Source organism: Crocodylus siamensis, chromosome 12 (genome assembly GCF_052110815.1).
Source record: "Crocodylus siamensis isolate JL-2025a chromosome 12, ASM5211081v1, whole genome shotgun sequence".
NCBI lineage: Eukaryota > Metazoa > Chordata > Crocodylia > Crocodylidae > Crocodylus > Crocodylus siamensis.
The window spans coordinates 1,944,461-1,963,843 of NC_143406.1; the positions used below are offsets into that span (position 1 = coordinate 1,944,461).

Sequence of the window (19,383 nt, forward strand, 5' to 3'; positions counted from 1 at the left end):
GCTGGGTCATTTAATTACTGGGCCATTGTTGTGTAAATCGTATGTCCCCTTGCTACCCAGCATAGGTATTTTGGAGCCTGTGACTAGGATGACACCAAGGATTGGTGGAGAATGAGTGGAGAGCATGTGCCAAGCTGACAAGTCGGTGTGTAAAGGCATTAGGATTTCAATCAGAGGGGGTTTCTAGTGTTTCTGCTGAGTATTTTGCCAAAGGTAGGAAAATAATTGATTTGCGAGAAGTAAATAAGAAGGCCTCTCAGGTCCTCTGTGAGGAGTGAGGTCGGGGAGCTACTGCTGGGATGCTGTGGCTGGGGCAGAGCACTGCTTCCCTTAGCGTCTGCCGGTCCGTGCTCCCATCCCAGCGACGTGCTGCCTGACCCTGCCTTTCGTACCGCTCTGGACTGGACGCAAGCGGGGTGAGAAACACTAATGCTGTGTTTTCAGGCCGTTCTGTCTGATTTGATGGAAATGGAGCCAAGTGGCTGGTGGGGTGTTTGGTTTTTTTTTATGAACCCAATTCCATATAGCGCTGTCTGAGATCTAATCAGCAAGTCCACATGGGGTGAGATGTGCCTGAGCTTGTACCTGAGAGAGCAGATATCAAAATGTCTGACCTCAGCCCACAGCAGAAGAGAAGAGCTGCTTCTCCCTGATCTTGCCTTTCTTTGCAGGCCTCATAATGCCAGCACTTCTGATCTCAATGGATATAACGTGTGTTATATCATTTAGGCATGTTAAGAGGAACTGAAAACTAGCCATGGTCTTAACTCTAGTGGTTTAGGCTCTGGGTGTTAACATTGCCCTATTTGATCCACTGGTCATTTAGCTACTAACTGTACAAGCATAGCTAAATTGGATTTGATTTAGCAAAGGGTGTTTATGGCCAGCAGTGATGCCACTTCATCTTCAGCTAGTTCCTTTCATCTGACAGTCTCCATAATGCGTCTCCTCAGCTCCCCATGCACAGCAGCGCACACGTGGAAGGTTGCCTGGGGGGTCTCCAAGTGTAGCACTGGGCTCAGCACAAGCCCTTCCAAATGTCTAGCTCAGGGGGTTTGCTTTAGGCCCGTCTCTACCACCATTTTTGCAAGCACTGCGTACCAGCATCTCTAATGCTTGTGAAGGCAGTGTCTTTTTATAAATGCAAATGGAGCCTGTGCCACCAGTGGGCTCACTTCCATTTTATAGACTGGGAAATTGAAACGGGGTGTGGAGGCGAGATGCCCAAGGACATGTGGTGAGTCAGTGGCAGAGGCAGGGATGGCATGCTGAGCTGTGGTTTTCATAATTTAGAACTGGTTTGGTAAGCTGTGAACTATGTCAGCATGTTGCAGTTTATACCCTCTTGCCCCCAAGTCTGTCTCTAATGGGAACCCAACATATCATCGACCACTGGGGCAAGGGTGCCCAGCAGTAGACGTCTCGAATGAGGTGCCAGGCTGTTTCTGTGCCAGGGTCTGAATTACCAGTGCGTCTCTGAAATGAGTGCATGCTTCGGGTGGAGGATTTCCAGCCCCCCCAGGGCTGCTGCTTTCGGGGTGCTCCCAAAAGCAGGTTGCTGCAGCTCTGTGAGCTCAGACCTAGGTGTGACTCATTAAGCCCTGATTTATGAATGGTTTTCTCTACTGCTTGCTGAAAGCCAAAGTGTGTCTCCTGCTGCCTTCACGAGCATTGGAGATGCTGGTACGCAGTGCTTGCAAAAATGGTGGTAGAGATGGGCCTAAAGCAAACCCCCTGAGCTAGACATTTAGAAGGGCTTGTGCTGAGCCCAGTGCTACACTTGGAGACCCCCCAGGCAACCTTCCACGTGTGCGCTGCTGTGCATGGGGAGCTGAGGAGACGCATTATGGAGATGCCTCTTGACATGAGAGGATGAAGCTCAAACGTATTCTCTCGCAAGGTGCTTACATCTGCAAGAACATGCATGTCAGCTCTGCTCCATTAGAAGTGGATAGCCAATGCAGTGGAGGACTCGCATGTGCAGACCGACGTGGGTCCAGATGTTGACACGAGGCCATCACATCTGGCATCAGAACTGGTCTCGTTCCACGGCAGTTCTGTGATCAGGCAGCTCCTCCAGAATGGGAGCTTTGTGCGAGAAGGGCAAAGGAAGGCGGCAGCTGCCTGGAGAAGCTGCCTGCCTTTTGAAGCTCCTTGGTGCAGAGCTAACTTAGACTGATAAAAGTTTAGCAGTGCTGATAGCATCACAAGCTTTACAGCCTGGGAAATGCAGGCAAGTTTCATAGTTTCATAGTTTGTAGGGTCAGAAGGGACCGGAGCGGATCATCAAGTCCGATTCCCTGCCATGGCAGGAAAGAGTACTGGGGTCAAACGACCCCAGCAAGGTGATTGTCTAGCCTTGTCTTAAGTGACTTAAGCAAGGTTGCACAGCAGAGCTGGGAACAAACTCCATCTCTTTGCTCCCACAAAAGACACAAAAGCATCCTCCCTTAGGCAGCTGGGACCTAGTCACTTAAATCAAGTTGATGCTTACTGTTTGGTGCCTCTAATTAGGACCTTTGTTACCTCCATACATGCCCATCACAGCTAGGTAGTAATGCTAATGCCGCGTGCTTTCACAGTACTGGGATGCTAAACATTAGACTTCAGTCCCGCTGTGCAGTACCCAAGTATCCCCATTTTACAGATGGGGCACAGGGGCTGTAATTTGCCAGGGATCTTCTGGTAAGTCAGTGTTAGCGCCAGGAATTGAACGGTGTTCTCCAGATCCCCAGCATTTCCTAGCATCCAAGCCCAGGCAGTTGTGTACAGAAAAGAAGATTTAGACTGCACCATGTTTTGAGAGATGTATTTGGACAGAAGTCGTACTGCATGTCTTGTGTTGCATTGGAACAGGTGTAATGCCTTTTGTTGCACATGCACAGCAATGGGAACTATTACCTACACACCGGTGTTTCAGAAGCCATGGTGCAAATGGATTGTGCCACGCACAGCTCTCCCCACACCCATGGCAACCTGATTTCCTTGCTCACTGAAACAGTGCATAGTCGGAAAAAACAGAGGGGAAAATTTCAGCAAAGACCAAAAGAGACACAATGCCCACATACACTCAGGCACCCATCTGGGATGTGTCAGCTCAGCAGCCTTGTATCCAGGATGAATCGCTGCTGTTTCTAACACAGAGCCATTACAAATGCTGGCTGTTCAGCACTTTGAGTCAAACAAGGATCAAGATTGCCTTGTCTTTTCTGAAGCTGATGATAGCTATGAAATGAAGGGTTAGTGTCCAAAGCATAGGCATAAGTATTAGGACATAATTGGCCATTTGATTTAATCCCTGGAAATGTGCAACAGTAAGAAAATATAACAGCTGTCAAAACTCCTTCCCTGTAATAGCACAGCTCTGACCCAAGGAATGTCATCCGTGTGTCTTGGGTAACCAGCGGCCAAACACGTGGGTACAGACCTGTTTGTCCAGCGTGTGCAGCAAGCTGACGGCAGAAGTCAAGGGACAATGTTGAAACCCAAAAGCCCAACCTGGTAGACCTGTAAGGAAGGACTCGTGGGATGATAGAGTGTGAGGGCCTGCAACGTCCATGAAAGAGTAGTTTTACCCCAGTTCATCACATGACGCTGAATTAAAGACCCTGTTTCCTTAGGTCAGGGCGAGTCACTGCAGGAAGGTGGAAGATGGACCTGCATATTGGACTGCTATTGGATTAAACTTGAGCGGTTGCTTCCTCTACTAACTGGATTGTTTCTGTGCTTTGTACTTTCAGCTGCAGAGTTACTTTGCAGCCTGTGAGGATGAGACCCCAGCAATTAGGAACCACGACAAAGTCCTGCAACGGCTCTGCGAGCACTTAGACCACGCTCTGCTTTATGGGTGAGCTCGGCCTGCGCACAGCACGTTCCAGCTGCCTGGGACTTACAGTTGCAGAGCTGGGGGTGATGGGCTGGGCCAGGATCCCAGAAAGCATGGTTTGATCACCTGCTTCCAAACTCCATGTCCCACATAATCCTACCTAGCAAAACCACGTCAGGGCATTGATATTAGATCCTTAACTATTGATTTCCTCCCTCTCGACCTCTTCCTTGTTTCCTCTTCCTTTCTTATTTCAAAGTCTCTCTCCTTGCATTTCTCTGCTTTTCTTTCCTTCTCTCCCCTGCTTTCTATTCTGAACCAAGTGCTTGTGTTTTCAAAAAGCCTTTAAAAACTGGGAAGGCCCCCTAAACCTGTATTATCTCAGCTTCTGCAGAGACGGCCTGGGTAGTGCTTTTGTAATGACACTGAGGGATGGGTGGTTTCTGGTAAGAGCCACGTAGAAACTCTTCCACCACCCAGTCCAGGCAATGACTAATTTGCTTCAAGGTCTGAAAGCAGCTCTTCCTTAACCGTCCTCTGGGTTTGTTTCCTCAGGCTGCAAGATCTCTCTTCAGGCTACTGGGTGCTGGTCGTTCACTTCACCCGTAGGGAAGCCATCAAGCAGATAGAAGTACTTCAGCATGTGGCCACCAACCTAGGGCGCAGTGAGTATTTAACTCTGTATCTTTTGGGGCAGCTCTGTGGGAGGTGAGCTCCCGTTCTGGGAAAGGTGGTGCGAGATCGGAGTCAGCTCTGTGCTTGGTGTATGAGGTTCTGGGCTAGGTTTAGACGTGGTGTGTGCAGGAGGAGGTCAGGGAAGCAGCAGCTACACATGCTATTTCTGATTTTGATTCTGAAGTACTGCCTCTGCCGTAGCTTGCCTTGTGCAAAGGAGGAAGGCAGGAGTCCTTACGTGATGACCCAGATCCCACAGGCGTGAATAGGTGACCTGAAAGGAGACAATCCTGATCATAAATCTGCAACCCTAGTGGTCACGTGTTAGCAGGAGTCATAGAATTATAGCATCATAGAAAACGAGGGGTGGAAGGGACCTCAGGTGGTCATCTAGTCCGACCCCTGCACCAAGCAGGGTCATTCCCAATGGTCCCGTGTGCCGGCTTCAGATGTCAGACCTGCAGATTTGAAATCCATAAGGCACGGGGCTCAAAGAGCAGAAACGAGTCAAGTGCAGGAGTTTGACAGCAACAGCCCTGAGAAACTGGGCTGGGCATGGCAATAACATGTTTTATCTCTGTCTCCTGATCGCACCGAGTTGGGGTTTCTGTGCAGGTATCAAAGCCAGGACCTTTGGAATCAAAATTTCGGCCGTGCTTCTTGTGCATCCGTGAAAATAAAAAAGCAGGCAGTGCAGTAGGAAGTAGCTTTGCCAGGATGGACCTGGATTACCTGTGTGGTCCTTTTCTGCACTGTCCCACACAGTTGTCATATAACTGCCAGCGATGCTGATGCTCTTTTTAATTTGCTGTGAGCTGTGTGCAGCAGATGTTCTTTCCCTGTTAAAAGCAAGTGGGACCGTCAAAGCCACCTTCCTTCAGGCGTGTTGTCGGGACTTCTGCCACATTGCCTGCCTGCTTATCCCTAACCTTTTCCTCCTGCGTCCTGTTAGCCCGGTGAGAGGAGAGCTGAGCACATACCTCATCATTCACACCTCTCTCTGCTCACACTTTGTGAGCACTTCTTGATTTTGTAGTATCTTATTAATTCAGGTAATCCAGGTCCATCCTGGCAAAGCTACTTCCTACTGCACTGCCTGCTTTTTTATTTTCAGGGATGTACAAGAAGCACAGCTGAAATTTTGATTCCAGAGGTCCTGGCTTTGATACCTGTGCAGAACCCCCAACTCGGTGTGATCAGGAGACAGAGATAAAACATGTTATTCCCATGTCCTGCCCAGTTTCTTAGGGCTGTTGGTGTCAAACTCCTGCACTTGACTTGTTTCTGTTCTTTGAGCCCCGTGCCTTATGGATTTCAATCTGCAGGTCTGACATCTGAAGGCAGCACACAGGACCATTGGGGATGATCCTGCTTGGAGCAGGGGTTGGACTAGATGACCACCTGAGGTCCCTTCCAACCCTCGTTTCCTTACAAACACTTGCTGGTTGAAATGTCAGCTGGTTGGCTTTTGAGTGCACATGGATGACATGCTGTTGTTGCTGTGTGTTGACTGGTTGAGTGCAACTCGTCCTCTCTTTTCCACTGCAAACACTTGCAATTCTGAATCAAAAATGAATCTCCTGCTAATAAGTTTTCAGACTTCTCTGCTTCCACGAACCTTCCTGCTAATGAACTGGTCCACTGCAGTGTGTGGAATGTGAATGCAAATGTTTCTGAGATGTAAATAATATTCCTAAGCCCGTTTCTTCCAGATGTGCAGGATAACCTCTGGAGTTCATTTCAGGTCGAGCCTGGCTGTACCTGGCCCTCAATGAGAACTCCTTGGAGAGCTACTTGAGGTTGTTTCAGGAGAACCTGAGTTTGCTCCACAAATACTATGTCAAGTGAGTGCCACTGTCCTCTCAGCCCTGCACTGTGTCCCTTGAGCTCCACCAGTGTTTACATTTGTCCTCTTAGAAGACAGGTCTCCATATTTGCTTAGCCAGACCTGCAGTAAGTTAGGGTCCACGCTTGCCTCCAGGGTCAGGGGAAGCGCAGAGTGCGTTCTGGGAGCATCTCGGCCCCAAAGCTCAGTTGTGCAGCCAGAGGACCTGCTGTGTCGAACCGTGTCCAAGCCCTGCCTGGAGCCAACAGCTGGGACCAGCTTGCAAAGTTTCTGCTGTGTGCTGGCAGTCCCTTATGCATGGATGCTTTAAGCCTTTTGCAGGGAAGGTGTGGTATAGACACATGGCTTGTCAAAGCCAGTTTCTTCTGGAAACGGCAGAGAACATGGAATATGCAGGAAGTAATGAAGGCTCATCCTCAAACTTCCTTTACTGACTTTGGGTAAAATATTTAAGAGAGTGTAAGGGGCTGAGGACCTTAAACCCCAGTGACTGACCATGAGACTGAGGCTCCTAGGCCCCTTGGCTATTTTACCTTTAACAATTCCAGTGTTCATGACCACATAAATGTAGCTGTTCTTACAGGCACTACGTGACTGTTGCATTGTTTTATGTATTACCTGTACTCTGCTTCTCTGTCTTGCATGATGCCAGCTCTGCATTCATTGGAGGCTCTCGTTTTTATTATTTTTATTTTGTTGTGATCATGTATGGGGATGGGGCTGTACTGGGCTGCTCACTTGTCCGATGCTTTGAAAGCAAGGAATCTGATAAATGTGGAAGCTATGCATTTAAAAGAGAAAGCTCCCAGACTTGGTAGATTTTTTTTTTTTTTTAATTCTTTGTGTTATCCAAAAAGCTGCCAACATGTGTCTCATCCAGAGAGCAGATACCTGGGACATGCCCAGAAATTTGACCTTAGCTAATGTGCAGCCAACTAGTTCTCCTGGCCCTTGAGACTACAAAGAGAAGTGTGCAGCTGTCACAGATGCACAGCCCCGAGGAGCCTTGAGCCCTGAGGCTGCTGGTGGAAGGGAAGGGTTGATATGCTAAAGACAGCGGGATCCCGCTTGGGCTGTCTGGGCCTTGCTTATACTGTAGCTCAGGGCCATATTGTGGGGATTAGAAAAACAGATGGGTAGAGAATGTATTTGGACTTGTAAGGTCATGTGCTCTGCAAGGGCACTCGGGGCTTTCTTCTCGGTGCCAAAGCTGACCGTTCTTGTGTTTTATCTGTGTCACAGGAATGCCTTGGTCTGCAGTCATGATCACCTGACCTTGTTCCTTACGCTGGTATCTGGGCTGGAATTCATCCGCTTTGACTTGGATCTGGTGAGGATTCGGGTCTTGTCTAGCTGGCTTTGCTGATGGACAGAATGTGTGTAGAGCAGGAAAGCCCCATATACCACATATCAACGGGTGCTGGAGTGTAGCTGTGATAGTCTAGGAAGTGTGTGAGAAACAAGGGATTTCTTTTTGTGACATCTTTGTATTAGACCAACTCTGTAATTGGAAGAGATGATGCGTAAGATTTTTGGGAACAAAGTACCTTTGTTCCTGGAAGCATACTTAGGGCCAGTTAAGTATTTAATCAATTCCTCTTCTAAGCTGTAAGGATGTAGCCAAGGAGGAATTCTTGGTCAGAGCCATCTTCTAGTTTCACAAGTTAGCACTTCTCCAAATCAACAGAAAATGTGACTTTCTAACCTCTGCTGGGGCAGGGGAATGCAGGAAAGGGCTGTCACATAAACAAAGAAACAGGGTCCTTCTAAGCAGAACAGTTTATTTCATTTTGCAAATTGCTTCCCTCAGCTCACCAATATACCCTGAGCTTTAAAACGACAGGATAGGTCATCCTCTGTGCCCTAAAGAGCTCACGGTCCTAGACAGAGATGAGATGTGGTCCATTGCCCAGGAAAGGGAAGTGGTCCTGGTTCACTGGCGAGGTCAAAGAAGTGGGAATGATTCTTGGAAGAAGGGCTTTGAAAAAGGATGTTTGGCTGCCGATAGAGCTGCTGCTGTAGGTGTGTGGAGATCACAAGGTCAAAGGCAGAAAACAGCAAATAGGAAAAGAAAGGGTGGGAGGGAGCGAGAGTATTTGGGTGAGGAACTGAGAGGAGAGATGTAAGTGGGTGTGAATTACTGTAGGGACTTTTTGGCAACAAGAGACCAGTGAATGAAGCGAGGCTGAGGGACCCCAGTGAGCAGGTTCTCAAATGAGCACGGTCTCCTATTGCAGTAGTGAAGGGAGATGATGTAGCTAGAGAAGACTGGGCCTGTCATGAGCAGTGATGCCGGAGGAAGCAGGAGAAATGACGGGGGCTTCCTTTCCAATTCCCTGAGTAACATCAGGTTATAAGGTAGTCACTGCACTGCCTTTGCATCCCTAAGGCAGCTGGTGATGTGGAAGACACTAGCACTGAGAAAGAGGGCAGCGTGATGCGAGACAGAAGAGATGGCTGCAAGGCAGGACTGTCTGCTGATGGGATTGCTTAAGCGCTTTGAACACCAGAGTTATTCAGGCACGTTACAATACTCAGACCTGGAGCTGCACTGAAGTTTCAGCAGGCTCCAGCTGAAATGCTCTTTGAGCCATGGACTCTGTTCACTTTCTCCAGCGAACCTGTTTCCATCAGCCGCTCTGTGGCACAGGCTTACTTCTTGCCGCAGGTTCAGTCTCCTGTGCTGGTGTCCTCTGATCATCTGGTCAGAGCAAACTGACTACTGCTTTATCAGCAGGTCGGTTTCTGTTTTCTCAGCACCTGCCCGCCACAAGAAAAAAGATTGGGTTCCCCAGTGCCAGTGAACTGAGATGCCTGTATCTGCATTTCTGCATTTGTCTGTGTTGGTAAAGAGAAACAGAAATGCAATGGGGTCCGGTTCTGCTAGCTCACATTTCCCAGGGCTGCCTCTGTGTTTCTGTAGTTATAAAAACAAAATATTCGATAACAACCTACAGAATGAATACAAAGGTACATTAACCTCGGCAGCTTCCGGCTCAGTTAGAAGAGAACTTTTCCAAGCAGCGGCAGCAATTTAGATGCCAGTGAAAGTTTGTTCCCAGCCCTGAGCTGTGTGACACTACCGGTTCCAGGGTGGGTATTGCTCAGGCATCTGAGAAGCACTGGTAGAGCTGTGGGAACAACTGGGGAAGAATGGGGGCCCGCAGGTCAGAACTGGGGGGTCACCAGAAGAGCTGAGCAGAGGAGCCCAGGATGGCAACAGCAAAGGATACCGTAGGTCAAGAGTGAAATGCAACTGTGCACCTGTGCAGTGGAAGCACGCTGACATTTTTCTGCTGCTGGCTACCAATGAGCTCCTTTTTCAAAGAGGAATAAGCCAGTGACAGGTTATTGAAACACTTGTCATCTCTGATTGCCCCTGCCTTTAACAGGCATTTGTAACCTGCTGTTTCTGCATTGCCAGTGTCTTTCTGCACTGTTTTCTTTATACTGCCCTCACTACCTGGTTTATAGGAGTAAAGGCCTGTTCCTAAGCGGACCCTGATGTACTGTGTTATATTCTTATTCCCAGGATGCTCCTTACTTGGACCTGGCACCCTATATGCCAGATTACTACAAGCCTCAGTACTTGCTGGACTTTGAGGATCGCCTGCCCAGCTCCGTCCATGGCTCAGACAGCCTCTCCCTCAACTCCTTCAATTCAGTCACCTCGACCAATCTGGAATGGGATGACAGTGCCATTGCTCCATCGAGTGAGGGTAAGTGGCCTTGGAGAGCAGAGGAAGAGGGGCTGGGAGTGGATATGCAGCATCTCTGCCTAAGAGCCTGAGCGCTGCAGAATAGTGAGGAGCAGCTCGGGTTCGGGGACAGTCTCTTTTCCCCAGTAAAGTGTTTGAAGCAGCTTGCGCATTTGAACAATGCACTTTCCCATTTGCTAAGAGCCCACTAGCTGGATGAGAGAGAAGTGTGGGAGCTGGGTGCCGGGGCAGATTATAGGCCCCCCCATCCAAGGAGTGCCTCACAGGTTGCACTCTGAGCCACCTCAGCCTTGCTTCCGGAGGTGTGGTCAGTGGAGACCACATATCCCAGTGGTTCAGTGTGGCATCTTGATCCAAGCTGGCAGACTCTCCTAGGAGAGCTAGCTGTGGCTGGAAGAGAAGAGCTTTTTGTGCTGCATGTCACTGGCAGTCTCTTTGCATCGGGGCATATTCCCATCCTTGGGCTGTAAAATTCCCCCTGTGCTACAGGCAGGGACGCTGCATTCTTCCAGGAACTCAAACTGAGTGTTGTTCAGTGGGACAGCTGGAGTCAGGGCTCCAGTCCAAACCAGGGGATGGACATGTCTTCTCAATATTAATTGACCTTGAGTAATGGATGTAGGATAACTGCAGCTATCTTTGCAGGTAGCTGAGGAGCAAAAGCTGGGTCCACATCTGAGCATTGCCCTCCCCCTCCCCACCCCAGTTCAATGTAGCATGTAGGCCTGTAGATCTAGAGAGGCTTACGTGTGTCATTACGAACTATTGCGTAGTGAGTTAAAGTGGTTTTGTGAGCTTGAGGACAGAGAAGGGACTATCACGCTGAGCACTGGCCCTTTCCTCAGCGTTTGTTTGATGGCCCCCACTACCAAAAGCTAATCAGCTGAGGCGCGCTGGTTAATAATTCCTGCTGCAGCCAGCTGGGAGGGAAAAGGCCATACCCTTCCCTTAGAGCCAGCACCCCCAAGCAGCCATGTGACCAGCCAGGATCCTTTCCACCTGAGTGAGCTGTAAACTTTGTAATTGTGTCACAAACAATTGTGTTGGAATAAGGGCATGTGTGCACGTGGAGTTGCGCCAGATTAGGTCCCTCTGGTAACTCCATGTGTGGATACTCTCGTTTCAGGTTAAGAATGCTTTGTTCTTGGTTAAAATGGATTAAGCTAAGCCGAAACAAGGCACTGTTTTTCCAGAATAAGAGCGTCAATGCACAGAGCTTTTCAAAAATAATTCCTTGTGTAGGCAAGATCTATACGTGGTGTCCAGGATCTGTCAGACTCAAATGGGGGTGGTCTTCCAGCAGGATTTACCAAGATTATCTGCCATCCCTGTTGTCTTTTTTGCAAGACAGAAACATGGAGAATTTGAGAGAGCAGGAATGGCCTATTTGGGTCATTCTATGCTGAACCCAGTGGCAAAGTTTACAGCAGTTTTATCTAGCTCTTTCCTCAGCTTCTTAGCAGCCCTTCTCACTTCCCAGAGGTGCCAGCCTCTGGGCATCGTCACATAGCAATGGGAGGCAGTGCAGAAAGTTCCCTCAGTAATAGTCAAGGGATGCCCCCAGCAGTAATCAGTCCGTTTTCCATTGGACCCCCAGCTCTTTTTCTCTGGCATTATATTGGAGATTTGGCCCAAACTGTTGACTTGCACCATGTCACATCAGACGTAACCCTGCTCTGGCCAGCAGCAGAAGGTGCCTGGGCTCCAGCACTTATCTTCTACCCAAAGTCTGTTCATTCACCTGGGGAGTGTGGATAGTGCCACAGTGTAGTTACAGTGGTTAATGTGTTAATCAAATGCTGGTGAGGACTGGAGCCCAAGAGACGCAGATGCGAGTTGAAACTCATAGGAAGCTGGGAGCATGGTTATAGCCGGGAACAGAGCCGGGAACCCTTCGTTAAGTTGTTACAGCTCCGTCACCAGCTCCCCGTGTGATTCTGGCTGCCAACTCCTCATCTGTGTCTCAGTTTCCCCATCTGTGAAAGGAGCCAGCACTGACTCAGAAATGTTGTGTTGTTCCTCCTCTCACCCCCCATCCCCAAATGAGCTCAGACAGGAGGTAGGGCAGGTGGCACCTTAGAGACCGACGGGTTGAGAGAAGCAGGAGCTTTCATAGACAACTGTCTGCTTCGGATGGCTGTGAGAGGACAGTTCAGCCTCTCTGAACCAGGTAGGCTCTAAGGTGTCACCTGCTCTGCCCTTGGCCTGGCTTCAGACTAACACGGCTTAACACATCCATGGGACTAAGTGAATTGAAATTTATAAAGTCCTTAGATAAGATGTGCCAGAACCAGTCACTGTTTTGACCAGGTGTCCAGCATTTGGTTTGGAGAGAAATGTGAGCATCCTCCATTTAGGCAGTGGGCCATTTGCTTTGAAGCAGGATGATGACAAGTAGATGTTAACATGATTAACTGTTTTACTGCTGATCATTTTGACAGGAACTTCCAACTACTCTGGGAATATAGGTGGAGTTTGGGATTTTAGGTGGAGCTTGAGCAGAGGACAAGTTGCCCCCCTTAATCAGACCCTTGGCATTGCAAACACTAATGAATCAAACATCACAATACCTCGGGGAGGTGAGTATCTGTGGGAAACTGAGGCACAGAGAGGTGAAGGGATTTGTGCAATGAGCCCTGTCAAGTCATGAGAACTCAGGACTTCCTGGCTCTCGGCCCGAGGCACGAATGGCTAGGCCGTACCCATCCCTGCCCACTTCACTTTGACAGTGCCTCCCATAATGGCCCCCAAGCTCAGATCAGGCCCCTGGGACTTAGTACGATACCAATAACAACAAGCAGTGAGGCAGATTTCCTGCAACAGCCACGTTCCCTAACCAGTTTCTCATCCTTTTCAGATGTCTAATCAAAGGTTGTTTTGTGTCCCTCCCCTCACCCTTCACATGCTTCCCATGTTCTCCCTCCAGCCCTACTACTTGTATTTCTAATCCTCAGTTTTGTCCCTCATTTTATAGATTATGATTTTGGAGATGTCTTTCCAGCAGTGCCGTCCATGCCCAGCAAAGTCTGGGAAGGTGGGACAGAATCATCTCTTAAACTGTTTCTTTTCTGCATCGTTTCCATCCCAAGCTTGCTGCATGCTCTGTGATTTGATTTCTTAACACGAACCAATGCTCTAATCTTAATGGAATTCTGTGGCAGGAGAAACGGGCTCGGTGGCGAGCCGTTCCCCTGACGCCGGAGGTGGAGGTGTGTGCCACATGCGCTGTACAGGAGGATATGAGGTTCCCCGTACTGTTTCAGCTCCTTCTCCTGACTCCGCACATTACATCTTTGCATATGTGTTTGGCTGGTGGCTTAAAAGACTGAGCAAAGGACACATGTAGCTGAAATCTGTCTCAAGGGAAATTTGATTTGTTCAGTAGGGAGGCCCCTCAGGATATTGTAAGGTCTGTCTTGAGAAGGGAACCTTTATGCCAGGCCTAGAAAAGCACGTGTTAAATTGCTCGGTGACACTGACACTCGGTGATCAGCCTCCCCAGGTGGTTACAAATTTCAGTACTTGAGGGCTTTTCAGTGCAGCAGAGGCCATAGGGTCCCTCCGTGAAGTAAAGAGCATGCGTCAATCGGCAGGGACGTGTCTGGATCAATCTGCATCCAGACATTACCCACAAACCGGGAACCAGTTGCTGATTTAATTCTGCTTTTAATAAGGAGCTTTCTTTATTTCTAGGGAGAATGTTTTAATCCCTCTCCGTTGGGCTTTGACCCATGCCTACTTCCAGCCTGAAAATATTTCTTGAAGCCATCACATTCAGCTAAAGACCTCATTCTGTTTTGCCACGGCACCACTTATTTAACCTTTTTAAGTGTGGCTGTCAGCTATGTCTGTGGCTTCGTGTGAAGGGCATGTCTGCATTTCAGCAGCATGCTGTCCTTTTCCAGATGCGATGCATCACCGCCATTGACATAAATACACCAGCAGATGTCTGCGCGTATTCTTCACATGCAACTGGAGTAGGAAATCTCCCTGCATTACCCCTGGAGGAAGCATGGATGTACTGTATACTCTCATTTGTAGCTTAAAGCTGGACGGATGCCCTCCATTACACAGGTTTATCAGACCGGTACGTTCAGGCAGCGTTTGGGGAACGAGCTGCTGGAATTCCATTAGGATGCCTTTCAGTTGCTAACTTTCTCTCCCCTCTGAAATGTTTTTCTCCATTTCCTGAAACACAGGAGAGAAACTCTCTGGTTTTCAGAGCATGGGCTGAGTAGTCATGAATGAAAACCATTGCACTTCTGAATGGTTCAGTCACAAGTGATTAACGTGGGATCTGGCCTCATTCTGGGATGTCTGGTAGCTCTCTGCAGCCAGGGGCCTAACAGCCTTCACTATTCTGGGAAAAACAGGAATGACTTAACCTGCCTATATAGCTTCCAGCCACTGTTCCCTGCCGTGCTTGCTACTAAGGGATGGAGGAGTGGAGGGGCTGTGATAACTGGCTTCTCCCCAAAGGCCAGTCCCCTTTCACAGCTCTCTGCAGCAGCTTCTGCTAAGACAAGATGCATATTCTCTCAATCTGTAATTTTGGGTTGGGTTCTCTAGCTGTCCTGGAGGGAAGCAGTTAAGTTTGGTGTAGCTCTGATGTTGAACAGCATGGGTGGTGGCTGGCCTCGGTGTTAGCTTGCTATGGTGGGTTAATTAGTAGATGTACTGATGTATATATTACCAATCATTACTGCCCCCTGGAACAGTCAACCTGCAGGGTGTCATAAGGCAAGCCAGACTGAGTGGCTGCTGTATTGAATTGGAGGTTGTATTCAGTTCTGGAGGATTGTTCCTTTATAATATGCTTCTTAAACTTGCATATATACTCAAGTGTAGAAAATATGGATTGTCTTTGGAAGAAAGCAACAGTGGACTTTTTAAGAGCACATGCTGCCTTGTGGGCCGGGGAAGGACACGAAACGTGCTGTAGCAGCCTGAGATTGGTGCTGCTTCTGTTTGTAGTTTCCATTTGTAACCCTGTGCCAGAGCCTCACCGAGGGCTTCCCCTCAGGGGCAGGTTGCAGGATCAGGGCTGGTATCCACTTAATCAGTATTGTATAGAGCTGATCCAACCTCTACCAAAGCAAGTCTTGCATCGAAAAATCCCCTCTCTGCTGCCTGAGCTTGCTTAACGGATTTCTTTGCCACATACCCCAAAATCAAGTGGTTAAGAATCCTTCTACCTTTCCTCATTTAAATGGACCTATGAGGATGCAATCCTTTCTGTTGGACAGGATCAAATATCCATATTAGTAATGAAGGTAATAAATTACATGGCTGGAACTAAAATTGCTTTTAAAAGCCTGTTAAGTGTTTCCATTTGACTCCGTTTGGACAGGGCAGATCAAGATCACGCCAGTCAGCTTTGCTTTTGTCTCTAGTCAGTGTTGGGTCCCCTATGAAGACCTCGTACTCTGCCAGTTGTAGGGCCAGGTCAGACCTGAAACAAAACACTGCTTTGAAAATAAAATTTCCAAAAAACGCCCCCATCTTTATAAATGCTGGGTTTAAGCAAACAGTTTCATTTTCCTCTTCAAGACCTCCAAGCCAAACCTATACCCTTAATTGTGCTAAGCAAATTAGCTAAGAGCTGCTTATTTGGGCTTTTCAATCAACAGTGTTTGAGAGTGTCTCTCTGAACGGCATGGTGATATTCCTTGATCTGACTTTGTTGCCAGATAACCCTGAGCAAGAACTGCATGAGCCCACAAATCCCCTTTTTGTCCGTTCCCACTAACACTAGCCCGGCCAGTTGTGCTAAGGCTTTTCTGCTCTCTGTGCTGTTCCTTGACACTGGCTGCCTGGTAAGTGCTGTGTTTCTCCTCCCACAACTCTGGCCAACATTGCATATCAAATGTCTGGAGGAAAGTAGCTTCCCATTTATTATTTTGTGCCCTGCAGTCTCCTATCTCCTGTCCTCTTGTCAGCCAGAGAGCTCATGGCAGCAGGAATGATAGAATTAATGCTAGCCAAGCACCTAGGGAGAAGTCAGCGTCAGAAAGAAGCTAGGTATTCAGCTGTCCCTTGATGGAGACCTGAGAATCTGTGCTCATTCACTTTCCCGATCTCTCTTTTTCTGATTCCTCATCAGGAAATTGGAAAGGTTAACTGAGAGCTGATATGTAGGGCTCTTTAAATCACATACCTACAGGGTAATTTCTCTGACCAAGTAAGCTTTGTCACATCTGCCATGGGACCCCCATCAGTGTTGTGCCTTGAACAGGGGTGGCAATGCCATATCTTCCATCCGCAAGGTCTGGAGGTGGTGCCTTCACAGTGCTTCTGACTCCTCGTCAGCCCATCCCCAGGTCTTTTGCACAGCAGCTCAGGGAAGAGCTGGGAATTGGGTCCAAAGGAATCAGTTTGGTGTCCCCACGCTGTCAAATCTGTCTGATAGGGTGATGTCTAAGCCGCCGTTTGGCCTGAAGTGCTGCAGATTCCAGCTCCCCCTCCCCACACCTCCATATTAAACTTGTGCCCGAGATTTTTCTACTGCAGTTTCCCCAAATTGCTCCACCTGTCCTCCGAGCAGGAGTTCACCATGAAGGCTAGAGCACGCAGGGCAGCTTGCTCAGGCCCCAACTCCCTCTGATCCCAGCGTATGTACTGTAGCTGCCAGTGGGCATTTGGAGCCTCCAGCTGGCAACTGCTACCTGACAGAGCAGCACGATGGGCCACGTATCTGGTTGATATCCCCTCTTAGCCCGTGATGCACTGGTGCTGTCGGTCCCTACTGTACTGGCAGTTGCCGTCTCCCCTGGAAACTGTCCGAAGGCTGCCAGTCGCTAGTGAGTTCCCGTGGGAACACGCAGGCTTTTTTCCCATTTGGTGTGAAAGGCAAATTGAGGCCAGTTCCCACCCTGTGGCACTGGGCTCTGCAGTTCAGGCCTCACGGTTGCCCATTTACTAAGTGCCCGTAGGAGGCTCCTGATGGTACCAGCCTAGTGAGCAGTTTTAGTATCAAACCTAGATTGTTTCTGCTGGAGTGGTGCTGCTGGCCATGACCTTTCAGAGCCCAGCACCTGCGCACAGCCTTGCTTGACTGACACCCAAACGCTCAGTGTAGGATTCCTGCTCTGGTGGCAGCCTCTGACTAGGACTCTGCTTTTCCCCTGTGCCAGACGGAGACCTCACGGATACTCTCAGCTGCCCGCGCTCCGTGGCCTCTGACACAAACGGCAGCAAGGTTTCCATGAAGAGCCCAACGCAGCGCTACAACCCCTTCAACGAGAAGGCTGAAGTGTCCTCCAGCGAGACCACCCCAGTGCATGCCGCCTCCCAGGAGAGGGTGGACGCAGCCACAGAAGGCACGGACCAGTCGGAGAGCTGCACAGAGCTGGAAGTCATCAGGTTGGTACTGAGCTGCCCAGATCTGAGAAGAGGAATCTGTGGGTGCCTCTGGGCAAGGGTCACTTGAACACCTAGGCTTTGACTGATCCAAAACTGACGGTGCAGCATGAGGAACAGGATGAAACAAGTATTCTGAAGAACCTGTGACGTAGCACAGGATTAAAGTAATTCAGCACTGAATGCAGCTACTCCCGTGATCGGTAGAATAGCAGAATAGAGAGGTGAACCCAGATATGCACGTAGGTAGGGGTCCGGCTCTCCTCTACCAGCACAAGAGGCGCCTGCAGTGACCCACCAAGTGAGTCTAGAACAGATGGCAGCAGTATAACCAATGATTAGAAACACGGAGAGAGACAGAGAAACAACCCAAGCATTTGTCAAGGGTGCCATGGGGTGTGATGCACTGTTAGCCCTGCTCAGTGTGCAGGCATGAGTCACGAGATAAAGGAGGTCTTCAGTCTGAAAAGGTTGAGGACCGCTGCATTGTAGACAGGAACGTCACTCTCCATGTTAATGGCAGAACCAGTCTGCTAAGGAGCCCATGTAGTATGATGCTCCTAACTAGAGCCTCAATGTAGCTGCATCCTGGAGCTTGCAGCTCTCTCTAATGGCAGCAAGCATCACTGCATCTCCACGTCCAGCCTCTCCAGAAACTGCAACCCAGTTGCTGTCAGCTTGGGTTGTCAAACCAACAGAGCAAGGAAGCAAGCTGTGATACTTGGATCCTTTCTGCTTCTGCCACCGACTCCCAGTAGGCGCCTCTAGTCAGGTCGCTTAGTTTCTGTGCCTTGGTTTGCCCATCTGTACATGCTACCAGGCTACCAAAATTGTGCAGCTTTTCTGAACGCCAAGAGAGGGCAATGTAGTTTTTGGCTGAAAGGCTCTGTGTGCATGTGTGGGTGTGCTTGGGGATTAGCTCTTCGGTCCGATTCAACGAAGAAACCTGTACCTGTTTCACTACTGTAAGCTGTTTCTGTCACAGGATAATCGTTTCAGTAGTAGCGAGCTGTCCCTGAAGAAAAGGGTAAGCGCACAGACGCCCAAGCCTGATGCTTTATCACAAGTGTAGGTCCCCCTCCCATAGGCGCTGTGTGCAAGGCCAGATTCTGGTAACGTCCATGCTGGTTTCTTACTTTGCAGATTAGCTAAAAAGAAGAAGACGGGCAAGAAAAAGAAAGTGAAATTGGAGGAAGCGGCGAATCCTTCCCCCTCTGCTACTGCCGAGTCTAGTGGGGACAGTGGCGTGAACGGACTGAGTGATGGTGCTGAGCTGCAGAAATCCAGCAGCCCTCCCTGTCCAGAGGCCGTTGAGGGCCAGGAGAGGCCGGAGGAAAGCGGCGAGCACTCGGCCCTCGGCCAGCTGGACCTGCGGATCCCGGAGATGAAGGACACCTCCATGGAGAGCATGGGGCAGCCGCTGAGCAAGGTGATCGACAAACTGAACGGGCAGCTGGACCCCAGCGGCTGGAACTCCCGCGCTGAGCCCCCCGATCAGTCCTTTCGGACCGGCACGCCAGGGGAGACCCCAGATGGGCCGCCCTCTGGCGACTTTAGTGAGGGGATTTCAACCCCCATGGACTTCTACCGCTTTACCGTTGAGAGTCCAAACGCTCCTGCACCAGGTGGTGGCAACCATGACTCTGCAGGGAATGGCCAACCGTCACATGTTCCTGGTAGCCCTGAAGCTGCTGGACAAGAGGAAGAAGGAGGAGAGGGAGAAGCGGCTGGGGCTGTAGAGGACTCCCAAGAGGAGGTGGCTAAACCCCAAGCCAGGGAGACTGAAACTGCCAGTGCCGAGGCACCCAGCAAGCCCAAGAGAGACCAGCCCAGTCCCTCCTTGAGCAGCGCTGAGGACTCTGGGATGGAGGAGGGCCAGGGCAGCCCCTCGGACGCGGCCCATCCGTCGGAGTTCAGGTAGGACGGCATCGCTGGGCCTGGGGGCGGCGGCATGCTGC

The 19,383-nt window shown here is 49.6% G+C and overlaps 1 protein-coding gene across 14 annotated transcripts in view; it reads left to right on the forward strand.

The window, feature by feature from the left end:
* The window catches only part of PLEKHM2 (pleckstrin homology and RUN domain containing M2), a 49,868-nt gene that overhangs the window by 20,257 nt on the left and 10,228 nt on the right, over positions 1–19,383 (forward strand). For 7 of the 14 annotated variants that reach the window (XM_090023474.1, XM_090023475.1, XM_090023477.1 and 4 more), the window contains 9 exons: positions 3,741–3,847; positions 4,382–4,491; positions 6,246–6,345; positions 7,590–7,677; positions 9,880–10,066; positions 12,508–12,645; positions 13,041–13,100; positions 17,200–17,428; positions 18,569–19,342. In XM_090023474.1, coding sequence (XP_089879600.1) covers positions 3,741–3,847; positions 4,382–4,491; positions 6,246–6,345; positions 7,590–7,677; positions 9,880–10,066; positions 12,508–12,645; positions 13,041–13,100; positions 17,200–17,428; positions 18,569–19,342 — 1,793 coding nt within the window. Of the gene's footprint in view, positions 1–3,740; positions 3,848–4,381; positions 4,492–6,213; positions 6,346–7,589; positions 7,678–9,879; positions 10,067–12,507; positions 12,646–13,040; positions 13,101–17,199; positions 17,429–18,568; positions 19,343–19,383 lie in introns of those variants that run through there. The other 7 variants (XM_090023481.1, XM_090023482.1, XM_090023483.1 and 4 more) reach the window with 4 other exon arrangements.